Raw genomic sequence first — 16,153 nt, 5'->3', positions numbered from 1 at the left:
TGCGTCAGATGTAGACAGTATGTACATTTCTACACCTGCAGCATTTACCATTAGGCTACTAACAAATAATAAATCATTTCTGGGGTGAGCCTATTTGCTATGGTAACAACCTGTGTGTGTGCGCGCACGTGCACCTGTGTTTGAATGTGTGTGTGCACACGTGCTGTGCATGAGGAAGAGTGACATCCTAGTCAGACGTTCAGTTGCTTCATTGCATTTTGGTACGGCAAATACATACATTCATTTTCAATAGGACGCTGCATTTGGTTTGCATCACTTGCATTGCGGTGCATTTTAGGTTAAGAATCCGTTCGAAAAATCACAACATCCCGTCCCGCTGTATACAGTGAATGCATGCAGTTGAAATTATTGTTGTGTGGCTACATAAAAGTTTAAGCATATGTGATGCATTGCGCGATGGTTCTGACTCGCGTGAGAGACAAGGGTGCATGCGTGTGTGTGTGTGAGAAGGGGTTCTTTTTTTAAGCTATACTCTCCTGCAATTAAACATAAATACGTTTACTACTTAAAAACATCAAAGCTAAACATCATATCTAGTCAAACCGCATAACGACATCGCTACAAATACAGTATGGGATTAAAATCAGCAGAAGCTACGTTACTTTGTTTCATCGACGCTTGGTGAAACAGCAGTGGATTGTTATCGGTTCAGATGCTGAATGTAATGTAATGATAAGAATGTAATGATCCCAAACTTTAGACATTCTCTGCCGTTTATGGACATATTTACTCTCCGCCATCGCGCCAACTAAATTCAAAATGTATCAGGCGCTATGATGTGCTTCCTGAACATTGAACAACGGTCCGTGTGAATCAGATCTCTCACGTCATAGGAATTTAACGAGGCTTCGAGGCAGAATTTTTGCAAATAGCAACAACAAACTTACCACCAAGAATAAGTCTTTCTATGCGCTATATCTTCATTTGTTCCTGTCTACTTGGGATCTGGTTGGTCATATTTATGTCGCTTTGCTAAAAAAAACAAAGGTTTTAATGATTTAATGAGAGAACTGCCTAACGTTAGTCAGAAAATAAAGATGTTTAAATTACCACACGCAACACAGACATAACGTTACATAAAGAAGCTAGGTTAAATGTAATGTAATGTTTTACTTATTTAATAGTTAACTAAATAAAGAAATGCGAAAATCTGTCATCACTTACCCTCGTGTTGTCTCGTTCATCTCCAAGCAAAAAGCGAAATACTTTTTCCCTCGAACGTCAGATCCACTAAAACTGCTCACATTTTAAATAGAGTTGTTTTATCTTAACCCTCTGGTGAAATATGATCGCCGATTAATTAAATAAATACGTTTAATGCAGAGTCGCCATCTAATTTAACAGTTTATACGTTTAATGCAAGCAACCGCATGCACCTCGTGAACTGAACTGAACTGAACAAGTTTCAAATAGCACCGTGACGTGTTACTATGACAACAACCAATCAGGTTTAGTCACGTGTGTCACGTATGTTGTTTTTAGTGATGGGCAGTCCAGCTCTTTCCATTGATTCGGCTCTTTCGGCTCAAGCTCCGGCTCTACATTTTAGTGATGGCAGTCCGGCTCTTTTAATAGATTCGGCTCTTTTGGCTTGGCTTTGTTATTAGAGCCGGGTCTTACGGTCCCACCCCTGCCTGCGTCTGAAGATTTGGCTTTGCTCTTTCGCTACAAAGAATCAGCTCTTAGAGCGGCTCGTTCGCGAACGACCCATCACTAATTGATTGTAAATAAACACTAGCAAATGTAAGATTTTAAGCAAATCTTTGAAAAAATAGTTTATTATGCAATCGGAATGATATAATGTTGAAATGCTTGAGGAAAGTTCAATGTTAGCTTATTACAATTAATGAATCATGTTTTGAAAAAAGTATGTTTTATCCAAATATACTAAAACTTCACTAGAAGTACATTTGTGTTTAGCATATTTCTTAAAAGTGTAATTATGCATATATTTATTACCAGCATACTTTTAGTACACTTAATATAAATACATTAAAAATATTCTTAAGTTTAGCATATTTCTTAAAAATGTAATAAAGCATATATTTATTACCAATGTACTTCTAGTACACTTAATATAAATACATTAAAAATATTTTTAAGTTTAGCATATTTCTTAAAAATGTAATTAAGTATATATTTATTACCAATGTACTTCTAGTACACTTAATATAAATACATTTAAAATATTCTTAAGTTTAGCATATTTCTTAAAAATGTAATTAAGTATATATTTATTACCAATGTATTTCTAGTACACTTAATATAAATACATTAAAAATATTCTTAAGTTTAGCATATTTCTTTAAAATGTAATTAAGTATATATTTATTACCAGCATACTTCTAGTACACTTAATATAAATACATTAAAAATATTCTTAAGTTTAGCATATTTCTTAAAAATGTAATAAAGCATATATTTATTACCAATGTACTTCTAGTACACTTAATATAAATACATTAAAAATATTCTTAAGTTTAGCATATTTCTTTAAAATGTAATTAAGTATATATTTATTACCAATGTACTTCTAGTACACTTAATACAAATACATTAAAAATATTCTTAAGTTTAGCATATTTCTTAAAAATGTAATTAAGTATATATTTATTACCAGTGTACTTCTAGTATACTTTTAAAAAATACGTTTAAATGATATTTAACGTATTTTTAATACACTTCAAATAAGTATGTTGGAAATACAAATGTATTATAAACATACTATTTGTATTTTAAGTATATTTTTAATACATTAAATACTACGTCTTTTTGACCTGGGGTAGTTGTGGTCAAAGACAGATGGATCCTCCCATTGGGTTTCTGCATCACAGTTTAGTAACATGTTGATTTTCTCATCCTCACTGTCCACTTCATCACTGACACGCATCAATGCATCTGTGAAAATAATACAAACATAAACATTTTTATGTTAGCATTTAAAATAAACTTGCATCATGAGAATAATATATAAATGGCACCCATACTTACAGTGTGTAAGAGAGAGATGCATTAAAAAGAGACAGTAACATTATATACACAACCTCTAACTTCAGTGTTAAATAATGTGTCGTTTAACAGGTCATTATCAATATCTGAATGAGAAATGAACTGACCTACTAGCATCCGAAATCTCGGTAACTTGTAGGAATCACGTGGGCTACTGTAAGAATGTATTAAAGCAATAAACCCCAAGAAGCAGTGAGTTACCAGTGCATTTTATAACAGCTAAGGGGCGTTGTTAGGCACGAAGCGAAGCGATTTCATATAAAAATTAAAAATATGATTAAAGAGTGTGGTGTTTATTTTCATAAATCAGTACGCAGCAACAGTGGCGCAGTGATAATTGTGATGCGGTCTGAACTCTGGGTTTACCGGTGTATTTTATCACGGCTTAGAACGCGTTTCAACCAATCAGAATGAAGAACCAGAACGAGCCGTTTTATAATGTACTTTAATATCTTGTTGTACTATTGTAAATATAAAAATATAGGTGGGCAATGAAAATCATTCAAAATAGTTGCATTTTATTAACTAACATTACTGATCTTAAGTGTATTTGAAGAGTTTCGTTGCAAAACGAGATAAATCCATTTTTTTAAATTTTTGTCAAAACATGTTTATTATTATGTTATCATGTTATTATTTTGTTTTATGGTGCTACTTAGTTGTATTTTTTAAGTTGTGAAGGTTTTAAATCAAAACAAACCAACTGCAGTTGCATTGAAATTAATTGGAATGCACAACCAAAAAACGTGATTTCTGAACAATTAAAAAAACTGTGGTTATCTCGTTTTGCAACGAAACTCTTCATTTGTAGAACGGACTTCACAAATCTAACGTAGGTGAACAAGCACATAGTTAGTAGCTTACATGAAACTGACCACCTTTTCAACACCCGGCGTGGTTTACAGTTACCGGAACATCGTAGCTGAACTATCACTTGGGATATGGGTGTTCCTCAGTCGGCTTCCCGTCTGTTAAGATTGGTAAGAAACAAACATAAAGGCGCTTGAGTGAGCTTTTTAAGTTTAACGCGTCACCTACAGCCACTGCCTCAGCTGCACATCATTTATGCGGACGGAAGTACGTTGACAAAATAAGCGCAACGGCGCCCTTGTTGTCGTGAAAAATAATGTGAATACCCTTACATGCCATGATGTAAATGGTCCTCAGATTGTATATTATATTGTATTACCAGACGTTCATGCGAAATCTGATGTAAACAATAGACTATATATCTTTATTTCACGGATTATACGCATTTGTGGACAAGAATGGTCATTGGATGATTCACACATCTGAAACAGACTGGATTCGACTTGTAATCAACACAAGATAAAAAGTCATGTTTATTTTTGCATGTTGTCGTCCGGACTTCTGTCACAAAATACTACATATGATATGACACATCTGTATCTCAAAACGGCTTTACAGGGGGTATGGCTTAGCTAAATGAGATGTAAATGAGCCCTATTGTCTCTCCAGCTGGAAAGAAGGGTACCTTTCCTCTCTTTTTTCTCGATTTGAGTTTTTCTGAGTTCCTAAATTCAAATGGCCACAACTTCTCCAAATCTTATCAGATTTCCATGTGTTACACATCGTTGGAAAGCTTAGAAACGGCACTTTCAGAATCTGTGAATAACTCCAAATGCCCCAGATCCGACTTGTGTCCCTACTTTCCGTAAATGGTCACATATGACGTATGGGGCGAGAAATGTTAGCGAACAAGGTCTACCGGGACAACCTTTTAGAGATTGTGGTGGGTGAGGTCAATCTAATTTACAAATTGTAAAAGTCATTTTGTAAACTTGGTACTGTCCTCCCTCCGGACAGCACGCCAAATACGCATTAAACCTTACCCTCTCAAATTGTGTGTAAGTGTGAACTTGTGAATTACCAATTGTGAAAAGCGCTATTTAAATAAAATTGAATTGGTCGTGGCGCTTTCAATTGAAACTCGGTTCCGCCCCTCAAGTTGGGCATTTCCATTATTCATTGTCAGACCCTTAATCTTCTAGATTATCAGGGTCTGGATTCTCCAGGTTAGCAAACAAAAAACCCGGTCTAAGTATCAAAATAAAAAAAAATTGTCAAATGCCAATTGGTGGCACTGCATTCCATGTGGCTTTGCTTCCAAAAAGCACTACCACTTAAGGGGCGGTGTGAGGCTGAAAATGGTAGTTTGTTGCCTGAGGGCAACGCTATGCTGTAGAGGGTTAAGTGCACGGAAGAAGATTGAATGAAAGAAGGTATCTGAACGTTTACCCACTTAATGGCAGTTTACCGAATATACTGTATTAGGATATTTACTGATTTTTTTATCCTCTTACCTTTATTCAGAAAGGACAGTGAAAAGTGACTGGAGACTTTTATAGAAGTGGAGATTTTTGCATGCACTTAGAGAGTTTTGAAGCAGAAGACTGCAAAGTCAAAAATACCTAAGAAATGCTAAAGTGACAATTGTGAAAATAACACTGTAATAGTTGTTTTTAACTCATGCTGGGTAATTGTTGGACAGAACACATCACTGGGTTTAAAATTGACCCAATGCTGGGCTATTGCTACCCAACCATGGGTTGTAATAACTCAGCAGTGGTTTGAAACAACCCACCATTGGGTCAATTTTAACACAGCAATGTTCTGTCCGATATATCCCAACATGGGTTAAAAATACCCAGCATTTTTTAGAGTGAAGGCATTTCCGTGACTTACAGATAACCTTTTTATTGGCATTAAAGTGAAATTACTGAACCTAAACATAAAAGCTTGATAAAGGATATTTACAAAACATAGCAGACGCACTTAGAGGGTTTTGCATTTGAACTTTTGCATCTAAGTTTTACCGAAATTCATCACAAACTTTCGCTTAAGCTGCAATGTACATTTTTGGAAGTTAAGAGAGACACGTGATTTTATATGACTGTAAACGCAAATCCGACCAGTTATAATAATATAGAAACTTTAAAAAACCTTCCCGTGCAAAACTCGACACAAACTTGTCTGTGAAATCCAGGCTAAAGTCTCAAATCTAAAAATGAGATTAGGACTAAAAAAGTTGGATTTCAATCTTTGACATGATGTTTATTACATTATGCAGGATGATTTTATGTGAAAACAGTAAATAACAAAAATATGACATGAAGATCAGCTCATATAATGTCAACTGATGGTTTCAGTTTGTACTCACTGGAATTAAGTTGTCCTAAAATCATCACAGACAAGATGAAGAAACATTCAGATGGAAAGACAATAAATCTCAGATCCATCAGTGCACGTTCACCATTAACTACAGAGAAACAGAGAAAATACAATTATATTTCAATATTATTTTTACCTCAAACATCAAATTAATTTAATTGTAATAGCATCAGATGAGAGATAATTATTTATATGTTTTAAAGTTGTACAGCTGCCTTAGATAAAGAGAAATTAGCTCAGAATAAATTTGAGTTTATATTTATATTTATATATTCATGACATAATAAATAATTAACTGAATCTTATGAATATGACAAAAAAAGCTGATATTAGTGTTGCTTTCTTACCTGTTTTTAGTGTCAGTTCAGTTATCAGAGCAACAGCGCTGATTAAAACAACACCAACTGATCCAAACACATACACACGGACATTACGAGGAAAATCTGTAATAAAAGTCAAAGTTTAAATGCTGTGAATGAAGCTTAAACAAACTTCAAAATTATGGCACAAATTGACACGGTGGTTTTTCAGCATTATAATTAGAGGTTCAAGCACGACGTGCTGAAACCCTATTGTTTTTGTTAGGATTATTGTTTTTATTCTGCCGTAAAACTAATCGTGCAGACCAAACCGTAAGGCCTAGAAACATGACATTTTGCCAAATGGTAGGTCTCAATCATGCGCAAAATATAATACATTTCATTGAAGTCATTAAAATGTTTTCGCTATTTTCGAACTAGTCCTAGTTTTTTTGCCTGATTGGAACCAATCCAGCGCTGAACTATTTCTTGAAGTTCGAATTTGAAAAGTTATAAAAAAGTTGAACTTTCAACTGACAGTCGACAAGCCATGCCCAAACGCAAGAAGTGCGCTGAGCCGCTTGGAGTTGATTGGCTATGACTGGTGACATGAATGAGGTATTGAAACCAAATTTGCTACATGTATACATGGGCCTATTCACATGCAAAAAATGTGCTGACTGATCACTAGTTGGCGCTAAAACACAACCTTCAATTTGAAGGGCTGTAACTACAGAAATATGGGATAGATCAAATTCAAACTTGGCAGTTGTGCTCTTGGTCTTGGGTACTATTAATGTCTAAAAGGGCGTAATGTCTTTTGCATAGCTCAAAAAAACATATCCGCCATCGGCCAATGAAATTCAAGTAGTTATTTGAAAGGGTTAACAGAGGTCAATCAGAACGAAACATGGTGGGCCTGTTGGACTCTTAGCCTTGAAGGTCTGTGAAGAGATTGAATATTATCGGCCAACGAGGGGCTCTATCAAGATTTTTCACCCTTGAAGTAATTGTGTACAATGTTTCAGAAATAAACAAGATCCTTATATCATTTGATAAACCCTTTAATTCTGAACAACTTTGCCTCAAGTGTGACTGGTCTCAGTCAAATTGTTTGCATTTACATTTAGTCATTTAGCAGACGCTTTTGTCCAAAGCGACTTACAAGTGAGGTAAACAATAGAAGCAATTATAGCAACACAAGAACAGTAATACATAAGTTCATTGAAAATAGTCTCATCAAGTCCAACACAATATACATAGCCAAGGGTTGGTTAGTAGAAAGGTATGTCCTATATTAGGAAGTGAAGTAATAGGAAAGAGATGGGTTTTTAGCCGAATCTTAACCTTTAATTCCTAACCCCCACTTTTAGCTCCAACTATGAAAATGACATGGCCACACTAAAATGTTTGCAGCTCCTAAACTATTTGACCTACAGGCATTGTCATAGATTAACTGTAACCTATGACTTATATTTTAAAAGGACTGCTAAAATGCATGCACTCACATGAACAATTTCCACCATTATACACACACAATCTAGATGCCGGCAAATTAACATCAGATATTATAGATTGTTAAGTGCGTTTACTTTTGTTTATGTAGAGTCATATGCTATTGTAGCCCTTTGCTTTGTTTCAATGTTTTGTTATAGGATGCAAAACACAAAGAAAACTCACCAAACTCTTTTACAAAGAATAGTTTATTTCCCCATTTAACAACTGCGCATATACATTTAGAACGCTGTTGTACTTACATTGTGTGTGACTTCTCAATGGCCAACCCATGTGCAGCTAAAGCCGAAATTTTTAAAAGCTTACATTTGCCCAGTAGGAAGGGCATTACCATTTTTAGTGACATCACGGGGGGGGGGGGGGGTGTTGGTAAACTAGAATTTCCCATGTGTTTTCTGTTTGCAATGTTTGCAATTTACTTTAAGATCAATAGTTTGGTGCATTTGCTACACGTTAATACTGTTTATTTTGTGTATTTGTGTAGTTATATTATGCTTTATAAAATACCACATGGTATGTTCCAAAAGTGGGAGGAGCCTAACTCCCTAAAAGGCATCTGTTAGCCATTTTGAGCAGTTTTTTGTATATATATATATATATATTTATATATATATATATATATATATATATATATATATATAACGCAAAGAACGGACTAGTGTTCTCGTGGAGACTGGTCTTGCCAGGCGACCTCGGAAGAATGAACTCAGAAGGTCGCGAGAACACAGAACGAACCTGTGAGAATTGAGATGTGTGCGATCTTCCTGCTGGTCACGTGACCTCCCCAGATTTCAGCGCGCAAGTCTGCACTCGATGCATCCTCGATATCAAGAACTCATCCAGGTATTTTTATGCGTCCTCTGTACTTGTGTTCTTGAGAATTGGAATTGAACTTCGACTGTTAAAGATGACGTAGAGCGAGGACACAAGGACCAAGATCGCTGAAGAACGCATATTGAGAAACAGCCATTATTTTTCTTTCTTTATTGCTTTGCTTAGTTTTGTCACTTTATGTTTTTCGTATTGCTTGGGAATCATGATTTTTGCATGAAAATAAACACCTGGATTGGATATACTCTTCTATTTTCATAGAACGTTACACCTTCACGGCCGGTACACCCTAACAGGCATCATTGTGATATATTCTGAAAGAAGAAAGTTAAAACTTTCTTTTCAGAATTTAAGATTTCAGATAAATTTAAAAGAAAACAAGTTATAAATGTTTAAGTATATTGGAATTGAAATGTTGTGCACAAAACATTTTTCGATTTCATAAAAATATATAATAGATGTCCCATAGCAGCCTTGAAAATCAATGGTCTTAAAGCCACAATTCTAAAAGTCAAAGTTATTTTTAAGTTTGAGATATATAAATATAAAATGTGGCTTTTGTGAGCTTTTATCTTAATCATGGCCTATTTCCAAAAATGGTCACTGGGCTGCTCCAAATCGTCACCTGCTATAATGATAGAATAAAGTAGAAAAAGCTTTATATATTATTTATTTACATGTGGTTATTACCTAGAGTATGTATCTACCAACCCAGTCTCACCCCATTTCGTCAATATTTGACGACACTTGACCATTCGTCATATGTTGACGTGAAGGGTATACCTTTCGCGTCATTTTTTGACGAACTGGGGACTTCAATACTATTACGTCCGTTGCATTCTCTTTCCTATTTTATTACCATTTGCGCGTCGGTTTAGGGTTAGATTTACATAATGACATCCCTACCCAAACCTAACTCTAACCCCAACGCCAGGTGACAACTGTTTCTAACCCCAACGCCAGGTGACAACTGTTTAATTTCGCGTACACTGTTTAATTTCGCGTACACTGTTTAATTTCGCGTAATCTAACCCTAAACCGACGCGCAAATGGTAATAAAATAGGAAAGAGAATGCAACGGACGTAATAGTATTGAAGTCCCCAGTTCGTCAAAAAATGACGCGAAAGGTATACCCTTCACGTCAACATATGACGAATGGTCAAGTGTCGTCAAATATTGACGAAATGGGGTGAGACTGTGTTACATCTACAAAGCTTTATTTATTCAATTAAAATATTGTTTACACATTTTACTTAAATATCGAAATAAACTAGTAACCGTAAACTACGTAGTCATCATGAAGGCTTTAAAAATAAAAAAACAATGTTAATTTCAAGTGTTTTACAGACTTAAGGTCACGCAATTGTTGTGAAGTGATAAATGAAAACATTCATATTAATGGCGGTGACGTATCTCTATCACAAGTAAATGGCGTCACCATTCATTCATGGATGTCTGTCTATTACTAATAATAAGCTTTTGTCCTCACAATATACATTCAGAATACTTGCATAATGTTAGGTACAACAATGTTTGCAAATTGGATGTGGATCAGAAAGACAAGCAGTCTACGTTACTGCAGACAAAAGGAGCACGAGAATACGACCTAAAAACATCAGTTCAAGGCTGTAAAACACTAAACTTATTAGATGTTTGTGAAATATGTGTAGGCTTATTTTACACATGATACTCTTACTGACCTGATCATGTATGCCTTTTCCATAGTAGAATTGCGCTGCATGCGCAATTTTTGAAAAACAATATGGATTGACGATTATTTCATACATAATCCGATGCAAACAACAGAGAAATATCAATATTTCTCATATGTAATACATTTGTGGACTAAAACGGCAAATGGATGTTATATTGTGAATGCTTGGCATGGAGATTTCAGCAGTGCGGGGTCATCTGGAGTAATGACCGTTTCATAATAAGAGCGCAAAGTCCTTTTATGAATGAACACATTCAGGTATGACCTCATTGCATAGAATGTATTATTAATTTAGCTAGAGCATTTATTTCATGAAACAGCACTTAGAAATGACATAAACCCTTCAACCTTTGTAATGATATATGGCATGACAAGATTAATACCCTTCATCAATATAATACATTGTAAACTTAACAGTTTGTGAACAAAACACGTTGGGACGCTCTTGGGCCTGGTTTGCTTTAACAAGTTGAAGACAGCTACAGCGTCCGCAGATCGTGTCGCGACCGGCAGATCTTTCCACAGTTGTGGAACAGCTCCAGAGAAGGTATGCAATAATGTTTTTTTCCCTTTTAAGATGACACCGCAAGCCGTCGCTTGGTAATAGCCTATAAGCAAGCGAACGTTAGGGGGTGCTGACCCAGTGGTGGTTTTAAAGGCCAGGAGCAGAGCTTTAAATTGATGCGAGCTGCTATAGGAAGCCAGTGTAACCTGAAAAAGAGAGGAGTGACGTGTGCTCTCTTTTGGTCATTTAAGATGACCATCACCATGGCCGAACAAGTTCCCAAGATGGTCGCAGCCATGCCCGAATCAGTTCCCAAGAAGGCCGCCACCATGTCCGATCCAATTCCCAAGATGGCCGCTGCCATGTTCGAACCAGTTTCCAAGATGGCTGTCACATTGGAACCTGTTCCCAAAATGGCTGGCTGGTCTGAATTGGTTCCCAAGATGGCAATGACGTTTGAATCACTTCACAAGATATCTGCCACATTGGAATCGGTTCACAAGATGGCTGCCACGTCTGAATCAGTTCCCAAGTCTCTCTGTCCCGTCCAAATTGGCCGTTCCTGAGCTCTTTGAGGTTTCTGCCCTGCCCAAGATGGCCTATCCCAAGCTCTTTGAACTCTATGTTTGCCCAAGGCGGCCAATCCTAAACTCACTAATCTGTCTCCATCTGCGCCAGTGGGTTTTCCAGTTCCTCTCTGGTTCCTGTATTGGCCGCACCAGCTTGGTCTTCCTCTCAGCCTGGGTTGCTGCCCTGTTTGCAGTCTCGATCTGTGCCATCAAGGTTACAGTTCCACCAGCGTCACCATGGTTTCCAGTTTCTCTCTGGACTCTGGTTCCGCCAGATATGCCCTGGTCTCTTGCTCTGCCAGTTCTGCCCTGTCCTCCAGCCCCACTGATTCCGCCCTGGGTTCCTACTCCGCACTGGCCTCCTGCTTCGCTAGTTCCGCCCTGGGTTCCTACTCCGCCCTGGCGTTCTGCTCCGTCGGTTCTGCCATGGGTTTCTGCTCTACCCTGGCCTACTGCTCCACTGGTGTCTCCCTGGTTTCCTGCTCCACCGGTGCCTCCCTGGCTTCCAGGTCTGATGGTGCCTCTCTGCCTTCCTGTTCTGCCGGTGCCTCCATGGCTTTCTGATCTGATCCACATTTCAATATTTTTGTACAAATTAAACTATTAGAACATTTAGGAATGTAACAACAATCCCCCGCTCTACTCGCCATTGCTACAGACTAGACCGGAAGTTGGTTATTGCTACTATTTTTCATCGGAGGTGAATACACGCACACTGTGATAAAGGCCTATACTAAAACTGCTCTGTATTGATTCATATTATGTTCTTAAGTGTATAACTGCACATGAAGACAAACTGATGAAGATTAAAGTAGAAAAACACAGAATCACACAGAGAATATGTTTAAAGAAGATAAACCAATACTGTACCCAGAGAAATGTTCATACGAGAAAATCCACTCTGATCTAAGAATCTCACAAGTGCCCAGATTACCTGCAGAAACATCAACACACAGGCCCATCCAATAGGATCTGTGAATTAAAAAGAAAAAATATTTCTGCCTTAAAATACAATAACAGTCATACAACAGTCATGAGAGAAGAGAGAGACTAAACAAGATTAATCCTGTCAGGATCCTGCCCGAGTCGTGCTTTGTATTAATATCTAGTTCAGTATGGCAGGGTTCTGACAGTCACACCAGGCGTCTAAAAGAGACAGGCGTCTATAAGAGACATGCTTTTAATTTAAAGGGGAATTCCGCCTTGAAATGATCCTAGGGTTAATAACAAACGTGTACCGAGTTCGACCGTTCACTCGAGTTTGTTTTCATGCTAGTCTAACGTGACCAGTGTTATTGCTAAATGCAAATTAGCATGTTATGGTAGCCTTCGGGGCATCGGTGCATTAAAATCGAAATTGCTATGTCTATACTACTAATAATGCTCAAAATAACACCACACTTACACTGTAGCACAATGAGGGTCTCTATATGTAAACCGAAGCATTGAGAACTTTGCAAGTGTACAGGCAGTTTATTAAAAAGGAACACTTACCGTTCACGTCTGGATCAAATATCCATGCGGGCGCCATCTTGAGAAAACTGAACTCTCGCGTGAAACGTTGTTGCCCGTTGTTGTGGAACAGGTGTTGTGCTTTCACGCGAGAGTTCAGTTTTCCCAAGATGGCGCCCGCATGGATATGTGATCCAGACGTGAACGGTAAGTGTTTGTTTTTAATAAACTGCCTGTACACTTGCAAAGTTCTCAATGCTTCGGTTTACATATAGAGACCCTCATTGTGCTACAGTGTAAGTGTGGGGTTATTTTGAGCATTATTAGTAGTATAGACATAGCGATTTCGTTTTTAATGCACTGATGCCCCGAAGGCTACCATAACATGCTAATTTGCGTTTAGCAATAACACTGGTCACGTTAGACTAACATGAAAACAAACTCCAGTGAACGGTCGAACTCGGTACACGTTTGTTATTAACCCTAGGATCATTTCAAGGCGGAATTTCCCTTTAATTGTTCCAGGATGACCGCAGGAGGTTACCACATATTACGTTTTATTTATAATTTGAATGTGTTTAACAAATTAGTTAGTGTAAGAATAATAGTCTTAAATTATTGGCAGCATAAATAAAGCAAACAAGGATATGCTTTTTTATTGTTTGTTGCGTGAAATCTTACCCAGATACAACAGTGCTATTTTCTGATTGGCTATTGTGTAGCCTCTTTCTTTTTCTTTTTTTTTTTGGATTGGCTCGCTCGACTAGAACTCCAGGGGAGACGGGCTTGATAGAGAGAGCAGTGCGGCCAGATACATTTCGTGTGCTGGAGCATATTAAATATGATAAATAGTGTTTCCGTGTGAGAAATACAATGTGTGGCGGGAGTGCATGCATGACAAAAGACTGAAAGCCTGTGATCATCACTTCAATCCTGACGACGAACCTTGTTGTGTTGTCATAGTGATGAGTAATGGAACGACTGCATCTGTCACGTGACATCTACCGGTAATCAAAACTTTAGCGTGTGCAATCTGCACCATAAAACTGGCTTAAACAGACGATCTGTTAGACTAACCCGGCCTTTATTTGGGACTCGGCTATTATTTGAAGTTTTAAGGTAAATTTTATTATCTTTTTAACCCAACATTGTTTTACAAGTGCCTAAACTTCAGTACAGTCCTGTATAAGTTATAATATTCCTGTAAAAGTTTTGGCACCGCCCAAGTGGCAGCCTGTTACAGCAGCTCTTACTAAGTTTGTACTTTTTTACTTATTTTATAGGGTTAAAGCACTTTGTGTTTTTTCTTTTTTAGTGTATGTGTGTGTAACTGTAAACTGCACAATGGACATTATCAAAGTCACAAAGTTTGCTCTACTTTTCCTGCTTTTTTGGACTTTGTTTGCAGTCGCGTTTGGAAACTCTCTTCACAGCAGCAGTCATATTGTTTACACCAGGGATCAGCTGTTAGCATTCCGTAACACGGCAATGCCACTACAGGAAAAAACGGACATTCCCCACGAGCTAAGGAGGAGACGACGGGGAAATCGTGCTGGAGCTCTGTGTCGACTAAAAGGAGACCAACTCTCCCATCCATCGTTATGGGAAATGTAAGATCTTTACCCAACAAGATGGATGAGCTATCAGATCTTACCTGGCATCAGAGGGAATTCCGGGAGTGTAGCATCATGTTGTTCACAGTCATGGCTAACTTTGCTAACACTGGATATGACCGTGGCTTTAAACAATCTATGCAGATTAGAGTTCTCAACGGGTCGGGCCGGCCCGACAAACCCGACGGGACCCGCGGATTCGGGTCAAAAATATAAGCAAATGAGTCAGGTCGGGTCGGACGTCGTGCTTAATCTTTTACGCTCAGTGAAAAAAATTATTAATCATCACCTCTGTTCACTGTAAAGAAAGTCTAGTCTGGCTGCTACGTGCAACGTGGATCACAGAGAGGGGCGGGGGATAGCAATAAGCTTCGGTGCGGATCAGCAACGGATCCAGACCGGAGCTTATTGCTATAACTGCGTGCACGCCTGTTGCCTGGAGAAGAAGAGTTGGAGAAAAGTAAACTTGCCGCAGGTGAATTCACCATTGCTTGCTACTACAGGAGGAGAATCCGATGGGTATATGTTTGAGTTCTTTTTATTTATTATTGTGTAATTTTTATTTAAAGGTGCAGTGTGTAATTTTTAGAAGGATCTCTTGACAGAAATGCAAAATAATATACAAAACTATATTATCATGGGTGTATAAAGACCTTACATAATGAACTGTATTGTTTTTATTAACTTAGAACAAGATCTTTTTATCTACATACACCGAGGGTCCCCTTACATGGAAGTCGCCATTTTGTGCCACCATTTTTCTACAGAAGCCCTTAACGGACCAATTTTTTTTTACTACGTTGTCTCCGACAATGACATGTTTGTCCAGTGGTGGCTACTGAAGCTTTTCTATGTGTTTAAAAAGCGAGGGGTGAGCAGTGGACTAAGCCGTTGGTTGCAATTTGCAACCTCAACACTAGATGCCGCTTACATTTACACACTGCACCTTTAAGGCATATTTGTATAGCCTATATTTAAAGTTTATTGTTTCAGTTGTTTGTATTGTTAAAAGGCGTGAACATTAAATCAAGGTTGATTTGAATTCCCGTCTGCTGGTCATGATAATAGCCTAAACGTGTATGAGAAAAAAGGGAGGGGGGGTCGGCAGCGTCGGGCCGCGGGTCGGGTTCGGACAGATAATTCACGTTGATGTGGCGGGTTACATCAGGTTCGGGCTTTAAAAGCCACGGGCTGGGTGGGTCGGGTCGTAATTTTCAGGCCTGTTGAGAACTCTAATGCAGATTAAGGCTTGGGTCTCCTGCTCGATAAACAACATTTTGCATTGGCTACTTTAACTTCAGGGGGTTGAACTCCTGAGAGGGGAAAAAAACCATTCCCCCAGCTCACCTTGACCTACAGTTCTCATCGACACTCAGTTCACGGCATGCAGCTGAGCTCACAGCTCATGGTCCAGCTGTGGGACCCCTCTTCC

The 16,153-nt window shown here is 37.9% G+C and overlaps 1 protein-coding gene across 1 annotated transcript; it reads right to left on the bottom strand.

The window, feature by feature from the left end:
* Positions 1 to 10,183: 10,183 nt before the first annotated feature.
* Positions 10,184 to 12,622, bottom strand: LOC135734290 (uncharacterized). The gene is made up of 2 exons (XM_065253221.1): positions 12,527 to 12,622; positions 10,184 to 12,221 (listed from the first exon to the last, which is right to left on the bottom strand). The coding sequence occupies exons 1-2, from the start codon at positions 12,616 to 12,618 to the stop codon at positions 11,708 to 11,710; spliced, it is 606 nt and encodes a 201-aa protein (XP_065109293.1). The 5' UTR covers positions 12,619 to 12,622; the 3' UTR covers positions 10,184 to 11,707.
* Positions 12,623 to 16,153: the final 3,531 nt, after the last annotated feature.

Source organism: Paramisgurnus dabryanus, chromosome 3 (genome assembly GCF_030506205.2).
Source record: "Paramisgurnus dabryanus chromosome 3, PD_genome_1.1, whole genome shotgun sequence".
Taxonomy (NCBI): Eukaryota; Metazoa; Chordata; class Actinopteri; order Cypriniformes; family Cobitidae; genus Paramisgurnus; species Paramisgurnus dabryanus.
This window is presented reverse-complemented; position numbering and strand designations above follow the sequence as displayed.